Source organism: Neopsephotus bourkii, unplaced genomic scaffold, assembly GCF_033783945.1.
Source record: "Neopsephotus bourkii isolate Nb327-2 ecotype Australia unplaced genomic scaffold, CSIRO-AGI_Nbou_v1 NB_284, whole genome shotgun sequence".
Taxonomy (NCBI): Eukaryota; Metazoa; Chordata; class Aves; order Psittaciformes; family Psittacidae; genus Neopsephotus; species Neopsephotus bourkii.
In genome coordinates this window covers 21,670-41,115 of record NW_026900793.1, presented here as the reverse complement: position 1 = coordinate 41,115, position 19,446 = coordinate 21,670, and the positions used below count along the sequence as shown (strand labels likewise).

General features: G+C 39.1%; 1 protein-coding gene across 9 annotated transcripts in view; it reads right to left on the bottom strand.

Moving 5' to 3' along the window:
- The window catches only part of DOCK3 (dedicator of cytokinesis 3), a 184,872-nt gene extending 165,632 nt beyond the window's left edge, over nt 1-19,240 (bottom strand). For 7 of the 9 annotated variants that reach the window (XM_061346903.1, XM_061346907.1, XM_061346904.1 and 4 more), the window contains exons 1-4: nt 19,096-19,239; nt 8,778-8,818; nt 6,756-6,811; nt 4,404-4,500 (exon numbers count right to left, since the gene is read on the bottom strand). In XM_061346903.1, coding sequence (XP_061202887.1) covers nt 4,404-4,500; nt 6,756-6,811; nt 8,778-8,818; nt 19,096-19,210 — 309 coding nt within the window. In that variant the 5' untranslated portion in view covers nt 19,211-19,239. Of the gene's footprint in view, nt 1-4,403; nt 4,501-6,755; nt 6,812-8,777; nt 8,819-19,095 lie in introns of all 9 variants that reach the window. The other 2 variants (XM_061346909.1, XM_061346906.1) reach the window with 1 other exon arrangement.
- Nucleotides 19,241-19,446: the final 206 nt, after the last annotated feature.

Sequence of the window (19,446 nt, the reverse complement as noted above, 5' to 3'; positions counted from 1 at the left end):
GCTTCCTACAGCGGTGCCAATAATAATATTACTTACTCACTTCCACTCCATATTAATAAAGTCCTGGGGAAGGGAATCACTTTTGTTTGTAAGCCTTTATAATACTAAGAAAGGAAAAGTAGAACCTGCTTTTAATTTCTTAGGTTTCCCACAAAACAAAGTAGGCATCCTGTCCAAACTACAAGGAGTATTTGAGCCACGCAACAGTAACATACATAGAGGGTGCATACACTCAGTGACAGTACAGGTACACACACACACACACATCTGGTCAGCTCTGGCTATCAGGAACTCTGCCCAACTCACCAGCAATTTGGTATAAAGTGTGTAAATAGCAGATTCTGAACACTCACTTCCCATGAACTCCTTCCCAAAGATTTTTTTGCACAATGGCAGAGAAAGTAGGAAAACCCAACCCCAGTAGGGTAAATAAATCAGCGACCTTTTTGACAGAAAACAGTTACTAAATCTTACCGTTCCTGCGCTCATATGAGAAGCCAGGACACAGATCAGAAAGCAAAGAACTGCTTTTTTATTTTCCAGTGTCATGACACTGTACCTATCTATGCACACAGACTATACATTCAAATAGGGGGAAAAAATGTGCTCTTTTCATAGAACCATAGAATGATTTGCATTATAAGGGACCCTTGAGGGTCATCTAGTCCAATCCCTGTGCCACAGGCAGGGACATATTCAAACAGATCAGGCTGCTCAGAGCCCCATCCAACCTGACTTTGAATGTGTTCAGGGATGGGGCATCGACCACTTCTCTGGGCAACCTGTGACAATGTTTTTGTGTTGTAAAAAAACTCTTCCTTATATCTAGCCTGAATCTACCCTCGTTTGTTTTAAAGCCATCAGCCCTTGTCCTATCACAACAGGCTCTGCTAAAAAGTCTGTCCCCAGAACCATAAAAGTCATATCATCTTTACTCCTTTAAAATATATGAAATATTGAAGTTCTATTACTGATTACTCAGTAACAAAGAAGGTGACTTTTAGGTAAGCATAGAATTAACTAGGTTATCATGAACTACATGATCTTAAGGTCCTTTCCAACCCTGACTATTCTATGATTCTATTATTGGAATGGGTTGCCCAGGGAGGTTGTGAATGCTCCATCCCTGTTGGTGTTCAAGGCCAGGTTGGACGAGGCCTTGGGTGATATGGTTTAGTGGGAGGTGTCCCTGCCTATGGCAGGGGGGGTTGGAACTTGATGATCTTAAGGTCCTTTCCAACCCTAACTATTCTATGACTGCTATAGAAAACACCCACTATAAATAACAAATTCCAATAGCTTCCATATCAGTATTACTTGTATCCTTTTCCCTTTCTAATTTGAAAGAAACCTCTTGCATTTCCAAAATCTTATCATTTCGTTAGTATTTTAGGAGTTGTAATACCAGAATCCAACTTCCAAGAGCATAACATATTACAGAAAAGCAAATAACACACCATACATCTTTTTATTTCAAATTCATTGTCACCACAATGATCAACTGTCTGACATTGCTGTGCTGACAATGAATTTCGTGCATTGAGCTCCTCTACGAACCTCCTGCACAAAAATGCCTTTTTCTTCAGTCTCAGCTTCCAGTTGTACTATGACTAGCACTTTGCTTTCACCCTGATGGCAAAAACTACTGAAATATCACAGCCCACTGTAGTATAGTGAATTCAGGCTAATCTGTCCAATATGCATTTCACAGACAAACTAAACTGACTGCACAGCTCCTAGAACTCAAATCTATTCAAGCTTCCGCATGCACAGTCTATTCCTAATAATATCACGGACTTTCTGTGGTCAGAAGGAACTAAGGAAATTGCCAATATTTTACACAAACTAATTTTCTACTCCTGCATCTCTCAAAATTGTGCTTCACTTTGCCCTTCCTTTTCTCATTGTCCTCCTCCCTCCAGTTTTCTGCCAGCTGAGCTATTTTATCTAGGAATGACATAGCATCCCTCTTCAGACAGTGTTTTAATCACTCCAGGTTTCCTGGGCATTACAGTCCAGTTCCTACTGTTTAACTGAAAGGGAAATACAAACCTTACAATGTATCTCAATGGTAACAATAAAGCAAGTTCTTTGAATTTTTGATTGAAACAAACTTGGGTCTTTCAAACCATAAGCCAAGTAAGAATTTTGTATCAAAGCACAAGAACATTTAAGCCTATTCAGAGGCATTAAGAGATGCTGTACATGTTGTCTGACAGCTGTCTTACAGTGCAATGCTACAGAATAATGATGTGCCGTGCCTACTGTTACCATTTATAGGTACTGACCTACTGAAAGCATCTGCAGGAACAATTAGCATTTGAACTTTCACTACAAGAAGAAACTCTTCTACAGAGCTGACTAGGCACAGCAGCATGATAAATAACATTAATTAGATTTCTTACATGATTCTTGTTACAGTTTGGGACTAATAAAATTTTCTGCTGCTGCTGATCCCACAACAAGCAAGTATTGCCATTTAGTCTCTTAATATACTTTTAAGATATGACTTTACAGCACAGCTTCTAGTCTGAATACAAAGCATAAAATCCTAATTCCAGCTCTGCCACATCCTTTTGTGCACCTCTGTACACCTCCTCGGGCCTCAACTTTACAGTCTATAAATGGGACAAATTTCTGCTCCCCACCTAACAACAGTGTAGATTGCTCTCTCGCATCAGAAAGGCAATGGCACTACATCAGTAGTCTTCAACGTATGAAAAGACTAAAGGTGGTCAAACACTGGCAGCTTTGCCCAGGGATGTTGTGGAGTCCCCACTGACAAGAAACTCAAAGCCTGATTGGATGCAGTCCTAGAGACTCTGGTCCAGCTGGCCCAACTTGAGAAGGCAGTTGAACCAGATGCTCTCGAGAGACCTTCCAACCTAAATAATTCTGGGATTATTTCTAGATTAGATATCCCCAACTCCTGCCCAATTTCTGGAAGAAAGACACCACAAAAATTTTCTACTCCAAAGCTCTGCCTATTTCTTTCATAATGGAACAGATGCTTCCTTCTGAAGTTCTATGAAAACACTAAATTCTTTCCCCTGTTATTTAAGAATGCAATAACGTTATGTGCAATGTTATAATGAGTATAATGAGCTAGAATAGGAACAAGTCCCAGAAAGAAAATCACAAAGCGGAAGATTATAGCTAGAGCTCTCTCCCTCCCCTCAAGGAACTAGTCTGAACAATAAAAAAGAAATGGATTAGTAGAGAGGAAGTGTAACTCGTTTGTAGGTAAAATGATCCCCCTTTTTCCAATTTAATACCACTGTCAGTATTATTGTTGTCCTCTTCATCTGACACCGGGGAGAGAGAAATCTTACAGGAGGAAACCAGAAACGATTGCTTTATTCATACACCAGAGAGGTAACTATTTGAACTGGTAAAAAAGAAAGAATCCTAGGTGTAAGAGTGATATTAAGAAAGTGTGTATACTGCGTGCCATGCCCCCAAATTAGGTCAGATGCTACTTTCCAAGAAAATTCCTTCAGAGGCATATGATCCCCATAGGAGAAGTGAGTGCAACAAAAGTAAAATGTATTTCATGATAGACTTGATTGCTTTCTGAAGGGACACGGCTGCTTATGCTAGAGATACACTAGACTCATTTAACTGCAACTTTTCTGGCTTTATTTCCTACAGATCTAACTACCACCCCTTCAGGTTTAAATACAGAGTTGCTGTACCTCTATGTAGATGTATTTCTCTTAAGTAAGAAAGGACATTGATGCTTGTACAACCTACAGTTCTGGCTTTTAATTACTAAGCTAAAAGGAGAAAAAAATTTAAAAAACCCCAGGAAAAATAATTTCAAATATGCAAGTTTTATTTGCTGTTGTATGGGATTTGGCAATTAAGAGAAGAACACAATGAAAACTGAAGTAGGTGACACTATGTGGCAGCAACTGAAAATTATATAAAATAGATGAGTATAGAACTCACAGCATCATCTTGAGTTTTTATTTCTAATAGATGAAGGAACAATCATACAGAAACACCTCTGAGCTCATTCAAACTCTACATGCTAAAGCAAATACATACTGTCTGAATAATTCTTTGAAGTCTTTGATGGGACTTACAGAAGGCTTTCATTTCGTGTTACTGAGCACATGTATTATTTCTTTCCTATTTAAGAACACTAATTCGTTTACTTATTTTTAAACTATGAAGCTTTCAGATCTGAATGCAGTATTTCAAAACTGCTGAAATTTCCACTGTAGCCCATATGAACCTCACCTGATCAGTGATCTGCAGTTAGCGGACCCCCCAGTACATAAGATAAATCTAACAGTTCTATGTTGATGATGCTTTTTTCCTAATTGACTGAAATGCAGGCAACATCTCTCCAAAGAGGTCTGAGAGGTAAAATACAGGGAAGAAAGTACTGTTCTTACCACATACAGCTGTTTCCATAGCACGGCCCATTCCTGCAGTGTCGCTGTGACTTCAGTCACAACAGAATCTTCAAGTGGCACAACTGTTTCATATTGCCTAGACAAGAGGGGAAAAAGTTAGGAAAAGTGCCCTGGAAAAGGTAGAAAAAGAAACAAATGTCAGCACAGTGATTTGGGAAATGCTGCAACTTGAATTTGTTTGAATTTGTTCAACACAAAGGTAAATACCTTAAGAGGAACGTTTTGTCTGAAGCAACTCCAGAGTTGTATCAGCTGCTCCTCCATTACATTCCATAAGAACAGCTTATATGAAGCATTTCCCTGTTACCTGTTCAAAATCTGTAATTTCATTCTAATCAAGGTCAATAAAAACACCTTTCATGATTACAGCATGTTGAATTAACTTGCCTGTGAAGTGGGGTCTTCACAGGTTTGTATCCCTTCTCTCTAAGGCAGACCAACCTTTTTTCCCCCTCAAATTAATATGTTAGCCAATGTCATTAAATACCAAGAAGATCTATCATCTATTAATCTTTCCTATCCAGGAGACGTTTTCAGTACTGCAGGACACTAAAGCAGATCACAGGTTTCTTCCTATTATCAAGTCAAATACAGTTCTTTTCCAATATCCATAAAATGGTATTACAGGGAAAGGACTCAAAATAGTTCAACATTCCATTAGGAAAGCACAGAAAACTAACGGATGAAAGGAATCACACTATACTGTTCAGCTAATATGAGAGGAAAAAGCAAAACCAATGAAAGGTGTTTTTCCAAATATTATTACTAGAAATGTATTTATAAACTTTTGGCATGAGGGAAAAATAAAACATTCTGGAAGATCAGCCTTCAACAGTATGTCTGGATTTAAAAAGAACACACATCAGGACAACATTTAACCGTGTAAACTGGATGTTTTGCATCCCTCTAACCCTGTACTTCCTCTGTTATAACTACTGTATATTAATGAGATTACACTGGGTCTATGACTCAAATGTAAGATTATTATATACCATGCTGTCCTTGTTTCATCTGGGATATTCTTCCTAGTAACTGGTATCGTGCTGGACTTTGGGGTTAGGATGAGAATGATGCTGACAACATACCCTCGTGAATTAACCCTCTCCTGGGTTCAGCTGTAACAGTTACTTTTCTCCTTTTTAGTAGCTGGTGCAGTGCTGTGTTTTCAACTGAAGTGGACAAATGGCAGCCAGCCACACAGCCATTCCCTCCCCACCCCGTGGCGGGATGAGGAAGAGAATCACGAAAAGGTAAAACCCGTGGGGTGAGAGAACAACAGTTGAATAACTGGAAGTAAGTAAAATATTATCATAATAAATGTCCCTTATAAATTCTGAGCTAAGTACTAATTAATTACAGATTGCAGGAAATAAGTCTTCCCCCTAAGAAGAGTACACATTAGGAGTCATAATTCTATGCTATAAATATAATTTTATTACACCCCAAATTTATGAAGCATTAGTATTACAGCTGCCCTTAATAACCTTTGCACAGTCCCTTTGAGGGCAACATACAAAGCAAGACTATCAGAAGTCCCATTTTTCTACAGGTACTTCACTAAATGCCATTTAATGTGGTTTACGTTCCACATTTAATTTATTGCCTTGGGTCACTGTAATGCCGCACTTATCTCCCCACAGAGGCCTTACTCTAGAATTTGCAGGTTAGAAAGGCTGTGAAGACACAAGATATTGATTTCAGGAGTCTCAGTCAATCTCTCAGGAAACTTTGCAGGTTTTAGAGCCTACTCACAGCAAAATCTCTGACATTCGACTGCCATTAGTATTGCTATTCACATGGACTAAACTAGACCCACCTCCAACAACATACAAGCTATATATAAACACAGTGAAGGCACAGTATTTCCAGCAGTGTACTTCAGTTATTCTTTGGTTTGAGGTGTGGCAGGTTGGATCCTTTTGCAAAGTTGCAAAGTAACATGACTATGCCTCACTGAAACGCTGCTGGTACATGAGCTGGGCTGTCTACAGGCCAGTGCCTCCACAACAAACAGGAACACATGAGAACTTCACAAGCAGAAAGGAAAAATGTTTAATAGAGCTCTTGAAAATGCTTGTGTTCCAGGTGCTCATAAAACTGTACCTTTAGAGGTACCAAAAGTGAACAGGGGTAACCAAGAGAATTGAGTCTTGCTTTATTAAAGAACAAAAAAACCTCCCTAAAGCTCTGCAGAATTACATTTAATTTTCAAACCCTAATACACAAGCGACGATGAACTAAAACCACTCTATCAATTTTATTAACTAGTGCTTAGATTCCCTTCTAGATGACAAGTATGGCAGCTTCTTAGAAAGATGGAAAAATACTCACCCTCTGTTACTGACAATTGCCTTTTTCAAGTGAATATAGTTTGCAGGAAAAATCCCCTGCAAGAGAAAAATGTCTGTACATTAGAAAAATACATTTGCAGTTTATAGTGTTCATATCTTAAGCCACAATAAATAATTGTCAATATACTTATTAAAAAAACCCAAACCCTCTAACACTGTGTCAAAGACACCAGAGTCAAAAGACACCAAGCAATTAGTCACAAGTCATCACATTAGTCCTTCTTAGCACAGGACTGTACACTGAATCAAACCACCTCCACAGCTGCCTTGGAAGGAACAAGACTAATTTAAAAGCAAACATTTAAGTTTAGCCAATTGTCTTCTGACTGCAAAGACTGAGCCCAATAACCCAGTCAGGTGATGAGCAGGCAGGAAGGAGGTGTGTCAAGCAGGAGGAGTTCAGAGGACAGCTTGCAGTCAACAGAAAGAAGTAATAGAGGTAACTACGAGGGACATTTAGTGGAGAGATGCAAGTTAGCCAGGACAGCCAGAGAAGTGGCTATTGTGCAGTCTGCAGCATAGCATCAGTATCCTTCCAGACCAGGCCTCCAAATGCTACATTACATTAGATGACAAGGATGTAGGTTTAAAAAAGAAAATTATTAGTTGCATACATTGGAACTATCCAGTTTTCATCCCTCTTTCCAACACAAACCTGTTTAAACCCACTTGGTCTAGCTCCAGCTATTTGCCTTCTGCTTGTTCCCATGATGGTTGGATTCTAACCTTGCCTGTGCCATTGTGCTCTTGTGTGATGATACATGAGGAAAGAGGTAATATAAACCAACTTTTCATAGCAGTCCATTATCTCTGTAAATCCCCAGAGCAGACCCAGTGTGTAAGACCAGTAAGCCTGCACTTCCATGGTCATACAGGACCAGCATTGGCAATCTTCAGGTTAAAAACAACTGACAGCGCTCAAGTCACACTTGAGCTTTAAGTTTTTAGAGCTTTAAGCAGTACAATTTAGGAAGAAAAGTTTCCATGGAGGGGTTGAAAGGAATACTAAGCAAAGATGATTCAAAATGGTAACAAAAACTCTTCTTTCATAGGCAAGACTGAAATTGCAGAGGGGAAAAAGATGACTAACAGGAATGACTTCATCAGACAAAAAAGCAAATGTGCATGCTGTCAGCCACACAAAAGTCTGGAAAAGGAAGAAATGCTACTTCAGTTTCTGGGTTGGTTCACTTCCAGTTAATGCCATTTATTTCTGTGATCCTGTACTGGTTACCTAAGAAACCAAGGAAGCTTTGAAGAGCTCTCCTATCAAAACTGAACATACAGGCAAGCAGAAGTCACACCAACACACACACAATGAACGCAGGCTTTCCCATTAAGAAAGTATTATAGTCATGAAAGCATAATACAGGTAGTATAATATCCAATGATACAGGTAAGCATGAGGGATCTGGTACTCTCCTTTTTTAAACACAAGCTATGTTTAAACCAAATGACAATGAAGCGATGCTGACATAGAAGCAACTATCTACCTGTTTGGATATATACATTTAAAAAATATACATGCACTTGCAAATGATTCGTATCAGAACACTCAAAAATTCCTCTAAGAGCAATAAAGGGATATGACTGGAAAACAACCAAATGCAGTGCTTAAAGTATGAAAATCTGAAAAAAGAACAAACTCACAATACTCTTTTTCATGAGACTTTTTTCAAAGTCGTCTTAGATTAATAATGCAATTTTTAAAACATGTTCTTTAAAAACCCCGAGCCAAGCAGTGCTAGATCACCCATCTATGCTTTTAAAGAGAATTTGAAACGATGGAAAGATTACATGGTACATGTCAGGAAGTCTTCTGATCCTTTGGGTAACTAACAAGTGTCATTCTCTCAATACAGAAAACAAAGTCAATCCTCCCACAGGAAAACAAGTTAAAGAAGTAAAATCCTACAGGTGAGGAAAACAAAAAGTTTATTAGGTTGCAACAGCAAGATAGATATAGTCTCCCACTAGATTAGGAAGATGTATATACACTTACCTTTACATTCGGCTTCTTAATGGAAACACCTCTGTACCAGCCTGAAAACAGATAAACCACACTATGTTAATTTGTGGCATTGCCTACTTCACCCAGAAGCAAAGTGACTGAGAACTATGCAGCTGCTGAGATCATCTCCAAAACCAGCTGTGCCTCACAGAGGCCAAATGTTTTAAAGGGTTTGGGGTTTTGTCGCGTGTTTGTTTGTTCTTGGGTTTTTTTAGTTTTGTTTGGGGGTTTTTTGTGGCATTTCCTTTTAATTTAATATTCTTTCGCTCTGCAATGATGACAAGCAATTCAGAACCTGGAATTCTCAACATGAATAAAAGCAGCTTAGTATACTTAATTCACTGTACTCACACTCATTAGCCAGTGTGGCAAAGATGCATTCAGTCACTCCCGCAAGACTCTCTACTGAACACTTTCCTCATGTGCTGGTACATGAGGCTTTTTGTAGTACTTCTTTTAATAAAATCTCTAGACTTTAAAAACCTGTCTTTTTTAAGACAGGAAAAGCCATTACCGTGCATTTCTAGTGTTGTTTAAACAAACATAAATCCTTTATATGTGTCTGATCTTTGGTATGCCTGTGAGACTAGAGACCAGACTTCAGGATCTGAATTCACAAACCCCATTATTTCTCTTGTATTTATCAGTTAGCAGCCCCAGACAGTTCAATAAACCAGGAGTAAAAGTCAATGCTGCAAAAGCTGTAAGTTGAACAGAACCTAATTACTCCTATTTTGCACAGGTGAAAGTAACGTCACTCCATGCAAGGTTCATCAGGTCAAAGGTGCTGAAAACACCATCCAGTTCAACAACGGAAACGGAGCACACTACAGTCATCATGGTAGATGAGCTGCTCCTCCACCTCGTAAGACACACAATACCTGAATCCTTGTTTAAAATATGATGCTCTCCTCATATCTGGTCTAATGCTTCAGCCTCAGAATGTAAACCTAACTAACCATTAAGAACTGAGCCTGGAAGACCTCACAGGAGCATGCATGATGATGAGTTCCAGGGTGTGAGTTTTATGGAGGAGGCCTGGCCATGCCCAACAGTCAAGAGACCTACAGGCAAAGTTGGCCAGGCCCAACTACTATACAAGCAGCAAGTTGAACTGCCTGCACATCATCTTCTACCTACTGCAGCCCAGTATTCACACAGGCAAGAACCCAAACTTGGTAAAACTAAACTCAGATAACCTAAAGCCACTCTCCTTAAAAATCCTTTCTTTTTTTTTCCAGCAGCTTCCTATTTCTAAAGTTTTTCTTCCTACAGAGAGAGGACAGATATGATTTAGTACCTGCAACATTTACAAGAGCTCTAAGAAAACTTGTCATTAATTTACTGAGAAGAACAGAACAAAGTAACTGTGTATTTTGTTTCTCAGAAAAAGGACTTGATACTTGGCTGAACTATGATATGTCTCATCATAAGGCTCAGAAGTGGCAAAGAGTGCTTTGATTTTGTTTTAAATACAGCCTGCTGGGAAATGTGAGTCAATATAAAAGAAAATAATTGATGGATCCAAGACATACACAAATCTTAGCATGGAAAAAAATTAAACTCCATCTTCTTTATTAAACAAATTTCTCATTAAGATAGGACATATTTATTTTCCCATGGAATGACTACTTATATTTAAAAACAAAACTGTTTTCCATTTATTTCTATAACTGATCAAAAGTCACGGCAATCACATCAATATAAACATATGCACAAACACCACATACAGCTCCTTAAAATGGGTAATTTCCATTAAGTCCACACAACTTTGCCTGCAACACCTGTTTTTGAGTAACAGATGCTATGCATTTTTAAGGTCACAGGAGAAAACATGATGTATCTATCCTATGATTCATTATTACCAACATTAAATAACAGCCTGCTGCTAGCTTTTACACTCATAGACTCTGAATCTTAGAAACAAACTTACATTTCAACTTCAAGATACACAGAATGGCAAACTAAATCCGGAAAAACATGGTTTCACCTGAATTTGCGGAACAGAACCCAAGGTGTCTATTAATGATTTAGAGATAGGCAGGGTAGGGGATAAAACACGTATCGAAGAAAACCACCTTATTTATGAGTTTCTTGTTCTTAATCTCAAAACAAATCCTCAAAGCTGAAACGTGATGTGCTTACAGAGCTGTAAAAAACCGGAATGGAAGCACCCTTGAGAACTCCCCTAGCTCATGCCTTAAACCTCTCCTTGCAGAGGTTTCGCCTGTTTTTAAACAGTGTCCAGTGACTTATTATGAGGACTGAATAACACAGCCCCCTCCTTGCCTGTGGAAAATGATCCCCACAACATTCGCTAAACCTAAATTCCAAGGTATTTCTGCAAGGTATTCTAAGGAAACAGAGGGTATTTCTGCTGTTGCACACCTACACAGGTCAGTTTAAAAGTGGTGTGGTGTTGCACAGGTTGCTTAAAAACCTAGAATATTAATGTCAAGTGGAGATGCAAATCCTCACTGGGCAACCTATTACAGTGGCTCAGACAACGTACACACACCCTGTAAGCTGAACTTTCTTTGCTGCTATTTGCATCCAGGATTTTTTTCTTTTGGAGACAATGGAAAACATTTTATTGACTTCCCTTTTGTAGGTACTTTCATATATATGAAAATTCTTCTATTTTCTTTGTATTTTGTAGATTATGCTCTCCAAACCTTAGTTTTCCCTTTTTTTCAGTGTGGTATGTTTTTAGAATCACCCTTCTCTAAGTTTCCTCCAACTCCATGCAAGCAAGATAAAGTAAAAAGAGCTCATCAGAACCTGAATGCACTAAATGGTCATTCCTTATTTGCTTAAAGCAACCACCACCAAAACCTCACTCTGTATCTCAAAGTAAAAGCTATGAGAAAAGGCACAATGCTTTAAAAAAAACCAACAAACCACATATAGAAAATGACATCTGCATTCCATTTTTCACTAAAATGCACTAAACCTTCATTCTTGAATTAAGTCTTAAATAGATTAATACTCATTTCATAATGTATTTTAAAGAACATTTATTTTGGAAGATTCAATCACAACGGTCAACAAATCCAGGCGGGTGCTCCAGCTAGTTGTGATTAAAACATGTGCGACATAGTTAAACCTCAATAGTGACTATGGTTTTTAGATGTTACTATATTACAAATAAGTAGTTGTTAACTCTTTATGGCTTTCATTTTCTAGTGGTACATGGACTTTAAAGGGTTCTGACTTTAAGAAAATGGTGAAAAAGATGGGATTTAAAATTTAAGAATCAGAGAAACACGGTTACAAAACTACAAGAATTTTGTAAGTAAGTTGATGTGAAATAACAGTCATAAGTATCCACAGTTTGAACAGACAAACTGTCTAGTAATTATCAGTAACTAACAAGAATTTGAAGACAGATGAAGTTAAGGCATAGGACCAGAGCTGGAACAGAGAAAAGCTGTACTTCAAGCACATAACGCCTTCCCCCATCTAATTTTCTGGCAGCAAAGAATATCCTCAAGCTACCTGGCCTAATGGATGACCTAGGGAAAGGAAGACAGGTAACTCTAACTGGGTTTCAAAAACTAAATCTTCCATCCTGGGTCTGGCTAGGATGGAGTTAACTTTCTCCACATCAGCCTGTCTGGTCATGCATTTTGGGTTTCTGGCTAAAAACTGCTATTAAGAGACCAACATTTTGCATTTTGACTACATCTCAACGGTGCTTGTACAATACCAAGGCTTGCTCTTTCTCCTGATGTGCTGGCCCCTAGCAAGTAGGCTGGGAGTAGGCAAGAAGCTGGAAGGGGCTAACTGAGATACCTGACTTGAATCAGCTAAAGGAGTAATATTCCATACCATATAACATAATTTAGTATAAGAAAACAAAAAATTAGTCTATTAAAGCACCACTTTAAACAACACCTTATTCAGGATAGGAAGGAGAACATTAAGTATGTCCCACACTAGTCTGATGAATTTCACATCAAAATAAAGTAGACAAAATGACAAAGGCATCCTGTAAGAGGCAAAAATACCTTCAATGATACCAATGACACTGCAAGCAAACTTTTGCTTCCTTTTTGTCTTTCAGCACAGAGGAAGACAGGCACAGGATGAGCTTACTGCTGCCATCACTGCACTGTAACAACTGAAGAAAGTGTTGTTATGTCTGAACATTTATGAGGATGCGAGGAACAAATGCAGCACTTTGCATTGCATCTTAATGTTGCATCAATGCGTATTTCTGGGTAAATGTCATGACAAAGACACCTACATGATAAATTCTGATGAATGGCAGGGGAATGTGGTTTGTTTTGAAGAAACTGGGTATGACAGGATCACAGAATGGTTTGGGTTAGAAAAGACCTTAAGACCATCCAGTTCCAACACTCTGCCATAGGCAGGGACACCTTCCACTAGGCCAGGTTACTCAAGGCCCTGTCCAACCTGGCCTTGAACAGCACAGGAATTACCTATGCTTTCCCAATTTAACTGATTTTGAACACCTCATGTTTTATATCCTCACTATGCCCAAGACAAACTTTCAATCCAAGTACTCTAAAAGAAAACAGAATGAATCATATCCATTCCAGTGTGCTCTGGACAAGTCAACTTTGTTGCAAACTATTTCAACCTTGCTTTTGCATGGGCTGCCCTGCACACTGCAGAAGATAAATTAACCAAGCAGACTACCCAAAGTGATACAACCACACTGCACAGTGATCCATCCCAGCTAAACCTGCCATAGAGCCTAAACAGGATGTTTCTTAGGTGAAACACAGAACCCAGGAAAGAACACAATCATTTGCAACTGCTTTTTTCAATACCATCCAACAACATTTGATACAAGCTAAGAAAAGTGAAGAGCAAGGTGCTCTATAGCTCTGCTCGCTGTTTATCCTACCCAGCAAAGAACCCCTCAAGGAGCTGCAAGAAGAATTACTCCATGGTAATAAAATCTCAGGAAAACAGAAGGAAAAGTGCCCCATTATGCCTGTTCCCCTGCACATCAAGACCAGCACTTACTTATAACGTTTCCTTCCAAATGCATTGTCTGTACATATATTCACACTGGAGGCTACTTGAGGGCCAGTAATAAAAGCCAAATTACTTAGCAGTATATGCAAGAATGCATCTCCGGCCCTTTCCTTTGTTTCTAGGACTTTTTCAGCTACAGAAAGCATCAGGCTTCCTGCTTAGTTCCTCTGACCCCTAGAATTCAACAAGGCCTCTGAAACACAGGACAGAAAAATGGATTGTCACACCACCACATGTAAAAAAAAGGCTTAGGTAAACAACCTATCATTCACCTATGGCTTCCTGTACATGTGGGAAACATGAAGCCAGAAACCTGCGTACTCTTGGATGAAGAAGAACAGTGTTCCCAAAGATGGTTCTCACTCACAAGTCTCAGCTACAGTGCAAGCTTAGCTAAGTAGCAAAAGGAACTCTGGGGCAGGCCCACACACCTCAACCTCCTAATCTAAGCAATTAGAAGAGCTATCAATGCTTTCTGATCTCAGAAGTGCCTTGAACAAACAGGGTATTATTTCTAAAAGGCACCTCATAACCTTTTTCAGATTTCCACTTAACGAACAAGAGGTCTGCCACATGGAAAACTCAGCAGCAGAAAAACAAAAGGGTCCTAATTGAAGGGGATTGATCTCAGAAAAATAAAGCTCAACTCTCTGGGTTAAATAAAGCCACATCAGCTGCAGGCTGCAGGGAAAAAACCTACATACAGTATCGTAACCAGCAGAATTCTGAAATTAAACTACACAAGTATTTACGGCAAGTCCTGAGGCTGAACTTGGCTCTTAAAGAAAGCACTGCTAGGAGATTCCGTTTCAAGAATTCAAACCTTCTTTGCCCTACAAAAATAACTGTACTTTGCTGTAACACGAGTAACCCTCAAATCTTTTCTAGGAGGAAAGCTCTCTTTTGCATAGAATGGCCAATAAACAATTGCTTTTACCTTTTAACCTGCATACAACTAGTGTGCAGAGCTAAAGGCATTCAAAGTGACCCAGAAGAGGGATTGTAACTTTGTTTAGCAAAAGCTTCTTGATGCTGAAACCATCAATGCCAAGACCACTCTGTTCAGAGCTTGCTGCTCCGAGCAGTGCCAGGACAAGGACAAGCAGCAGATGAATACCTAATCCAGGCTGCCAACACCATGTCAGGGAGCAACCTCATGCCAGCAGAACCACAGGAATATGCTAACAATGAACTCAGAGATGCTGCAACAAAAGCAGAAGAGATGGAACATTTTTTATCTTGGCCTTAGCTAAATAGAGGACCATCAAGAAGCAACTCCTGTGCTCCAAAGCCTCGTTTAATAGCTAGGCAAGATCTTCTGCAGCAGCTCTGGGGGTCCAAGAGACCTCAGCTCCACTGGCACACTGCACAACAGGCAAAGAGGAAATGGGATGAAAAGGGAAAAGAGGTATCTCACTGGAGATCTCTTTCTCAGGGTAAACCCACATTACTGGGAGTGACTCAATTAGGCCCAGCCGCAGCACAGCAGGTGGAAGGAAACCTGCACTGTTCCACAGCAATGACAGCAGTGTGAAGTGCGATTCCTCACTCATCTGCATGGTACAACTTGGAAGCATGGCAAAGATGATCACTCCTCAAAAAAAAGCCCTGATTTCAAGCTGTATCTGCTGCTTAGGTGTCCCAAATACCATACAGCCTTTATCTGGCTGTGCTGCCACTGCTGCAGTAACAGAAAAGTTAAAGACTTTATCACATGCATGGCTTAAGAACACTGTTACTAACATACACACGCATTAACACCATGCAAATCAATACTTGTGTGGATACCAGAATTTGCATGGGTAAGATAATACTCTTAACTGGTGCTTCAGGCATCAGGTAGTGTTTCTTCAGTGACTATACGAGAGTCTCAAGGTAATAATTAAAGTCACTGAAGTTGTAACATTTTTAATCTGAACAAACCTGCTCCCTAGCAATAAAAACAATTGGATACAACAGACACTTTAAATTTCACTCTGAATGCTGTCAGTTACTCACAGCTACTGCCAGTAGCAGGGCTAGAGCCATTTGACTTGGAAAATAGGGTCTTCCTTAGAACATGCAGCCCCCGTGTATTTCAATCAAGAAGTATGCTCATGCTTTGTCACTTGACAGAAGAAAACTGTCTTTCAGCACTGACAGGTGGCAAACTATTGGCACACCCTTTCACCTCCTCAATGCATGGCACGAGAAGGGAACACCATTTACTGTTTCAATTCTCTCTCAAGTGGCAAGATCATAAGTGGAAGGGGGCAGAGAGGGGAACAGAGAGAGGGGAAAGCTGTGAAAGACAAGCATGCGCACAACTGATGTCCTGATAACTTGAGTGGGACCAGTCAAGGATCTCAGAGTCATTCAGGCAAACAGTAACTATAAAACTACCACAGCAACATCACATGCTTTAGAGACAGCATCGCATTTCATGAAACATGGATGGAGTTTTTTGTAGCTTCAGAGGAAAGGCAGATGCTATAGCACATGGGTTTCAACCCTGTCACATTAAACTGGGGAGCGGGGAATGAAGTAGGAGACATCCCTCAGGTTCAGGTAGGGTTAGAAAACAGCCATTTAGACTTCTGTGTCCTGGTATGAAAGCATGCAGAATGGCAGGCACACAAACTGACTGAAACTCAAGAATTCTGATTTCAAGCACATGAATAGATCCAGAGTAACAAAGACAACTATTTCACTGCGTTTTACTTAAAAAAATGCACACACAACCATATTGAAAGTTAAATGTGTTATCAATAGGTATCCAGATTTACAAGACTCAGAGACAAATACACATGTATGTATATATATACACACATGTGTTTGTATGCATATATATTTATTTCTTTATTCTACAAATACATTTAAAACTTAGCTTCAGAGGTACCTGAGAAACTTAGTACAGGAGATTCCCTCCATTCCCTGCGCTTTCATTAAATTGCTCTAAATGTAGCAATTGAATGCTTTGTACACCAGTCACTACAAAAGAGCACTTGCTCTTTTGGAATAATACTACAGTTATTCAGTAAGTCATTGTGATTAATAACAAGCACATTCAGAGATATAACTAGTTATCTGAATCTTTTGGAGCCTTGAATTCTTCAGCAAGTCTCTGAAATCATTCTTCATGTCACTAGAAGGTTTGTGTGTATGTGAATCCTTTTAACCCAGACAGCAAAGTCGCTACTTAAAGAATTATGCACAAACTGTTCTAAGAAGTGAAGCTGAAACAGCAATGGATCTTCTGTCAGCTCCTGCAGCAGTGACCTTTATTTGCATGGGTTCACGTTAATTTATCCAATTTGTCTGACAAAAGAATCCTGGAAGTAAGGCAGAAGTAGAAGATGAGGTATGTTTGATTTCAGATTTTCAAGGCAAACCGAGGACCACATTGAAGAACCACTCAGACAAGAATGCTTCAACAACGGATACATCGTTTTTCCTTCAAGAACCTACTTTGCCCAGTTAGTGTGCTTCTGGCCTAATTCACACATACAAGAGCTGCAGCACAAACGGTTTGAATCTTCAGATGAGTTTCATCTTGGGGAGTTGCAGATACTATAATCAAAATCAATATATCTTTTTCGGTATGTAAAGTCCAGGGTAAAGGCACCTTCAGTAAAATGACAGGACAGAGGGCTTAAAAAACAAAACCTGAAAAAACCCTGTGCAAACACCTCCTTCTACTCGGGAAAGCGCTTTGTCTGAGGACCTCCTTTCTCAGCAACTTGAAAACTGGCATGAATTGGCTTTAAGGGATCATCCTCAAAACTACTGGCAAAGGAAATACAGAGCATAATTATTACAACACTGTAAAGAGACACTGGATTATCCTTTTGTTTTGCTGTAAGCACCCTGCTCCTTTGAGATTGTGCTTTTATTTCCCAAGGTTTTAAAAGTTTCCTTGATTACCAGGTCTTATTTGAAAACACCATGAGTGCTTTCAGCAAGATACACATTTTATCTTAGAGTTATGCTAGCCTATATAAAGTAAGAAATGTCTCCTGAGCTTGCACCACGTACTAATTCACAAGATCTGACAGAATGACTACAATCACCACACAGTGCTTGAGCAAAGCTTAGCCCCTTACACCATGTGTGGTTTTTTTAAACATTAGCATTTGCAGGTATAATACTGCAGCTATTGTTCACAGCCCACTTCATGGATTAAACATCACTATTTCACTGTACAACTCTCATTCAACAGACTTCTTTCTTTTTTTTACACGTATAGGTGAAGAAGCTACTACTTTCTTATTAAAAATAGCATGTAAGAAGTCACTTTTTTATGAAGAGTTAAGTCAGTAGGTAAAGAAACAAAACACATGAGAAGAAAAAGCATCAAGAGCAAAAGACAGATCTAGGCATGAGAGAAGAAAAGCAGCCTCCTGATAAGCATGCAGAAGGTTTGTGTAACAACACTAACACTGGAGATGAAAAATGGTGTAAACTAAACAAACACAAAACCAAACCTACAACTCTCTGCTAATTTGGAATTCAAATGTGTGGATCTGGGGTTTGAATTTGTTTTAACACTTTAGGATTAAGGTTACATTATTCCACCTCAGTCAATAGTGAAACATGTTCTCATACTGCATCTTGTCAACCTACTTCTCAACAGACATGTTTTACACGACTTGCTTGAACATTAGGATAAAAATAATTCTCTTACATACAACAAGTTCAATCACCCTGCTCATGTGAATAAAGCAAAAGGATCAGGCCATTCAATTTGTTAACACACACATCTCCAGCCACTGAAGAAAAAACTACAGCTATATGCTTTCAACAGCGTTTTCCTTTAGGTACAAAACCACACATAAAGCAACTCCCCTAAATCCATATTCTTTAGATTTTTCACTGTGTTGCTCCCAAATGATTTCCTAACCTATTTCTTAAGTAACATTTTTCATGTGTTCACATGATATACTTTTCATGTATATACTGATATACTTAATTGAAATACAGTAGCACAGAGAAAAACATAGTAAAATAAGATACTGATCATATATTTTACATTATGAAAATTCACTGCAAGACCCAATTACAGGACAACAATCAGGTCAGGGTTCAAGATTTTCTGGACAGATGGTTAACTTAAAACACACTGACCCCCTATCAGACTGGATTAGCGCCAAGAGCGCTCAGCCTTTCCTACAGAAAGTGGGTCAGATAAGGTTTATTTAAGTGCTTTGATTTGATGCATCATGATTTGCAAACAACTTATTAAAATCTGCTAGATTAAAATATTTGCATATTCTTGTATTAAAAAAAAATGGGATTCCTTCTTGGACATCACACTTACCTTCACATTTCTCTAGGATCTGGACAGTTTCACCTAGTTCCAGGACCAAGCCTTGCGGTACAGTTCCTCGGAAGCTGCATATCACTAGAGGGTGGGGAAAAAGAGAGACACACATATGAGGGTTGAATCTTTGTGTGAATTTTTCTCCTAAGCATAGCACTTTAGCTCACTCCTTACACAAAAATAGCTATTACATAGCTGCCCAGAAAACCTGTCAGCCCCTTTTTCCTCAGCAGGTATCTTTATTTTGGCCCTTATCAGAAATGGAGCTTAGCAGCAATATAAAAGCTGTTCTTTTTAAAAGAGTTTTGAATTAAGCAAGGCTTGTAATCGCTTTAATCACCAAGCTCT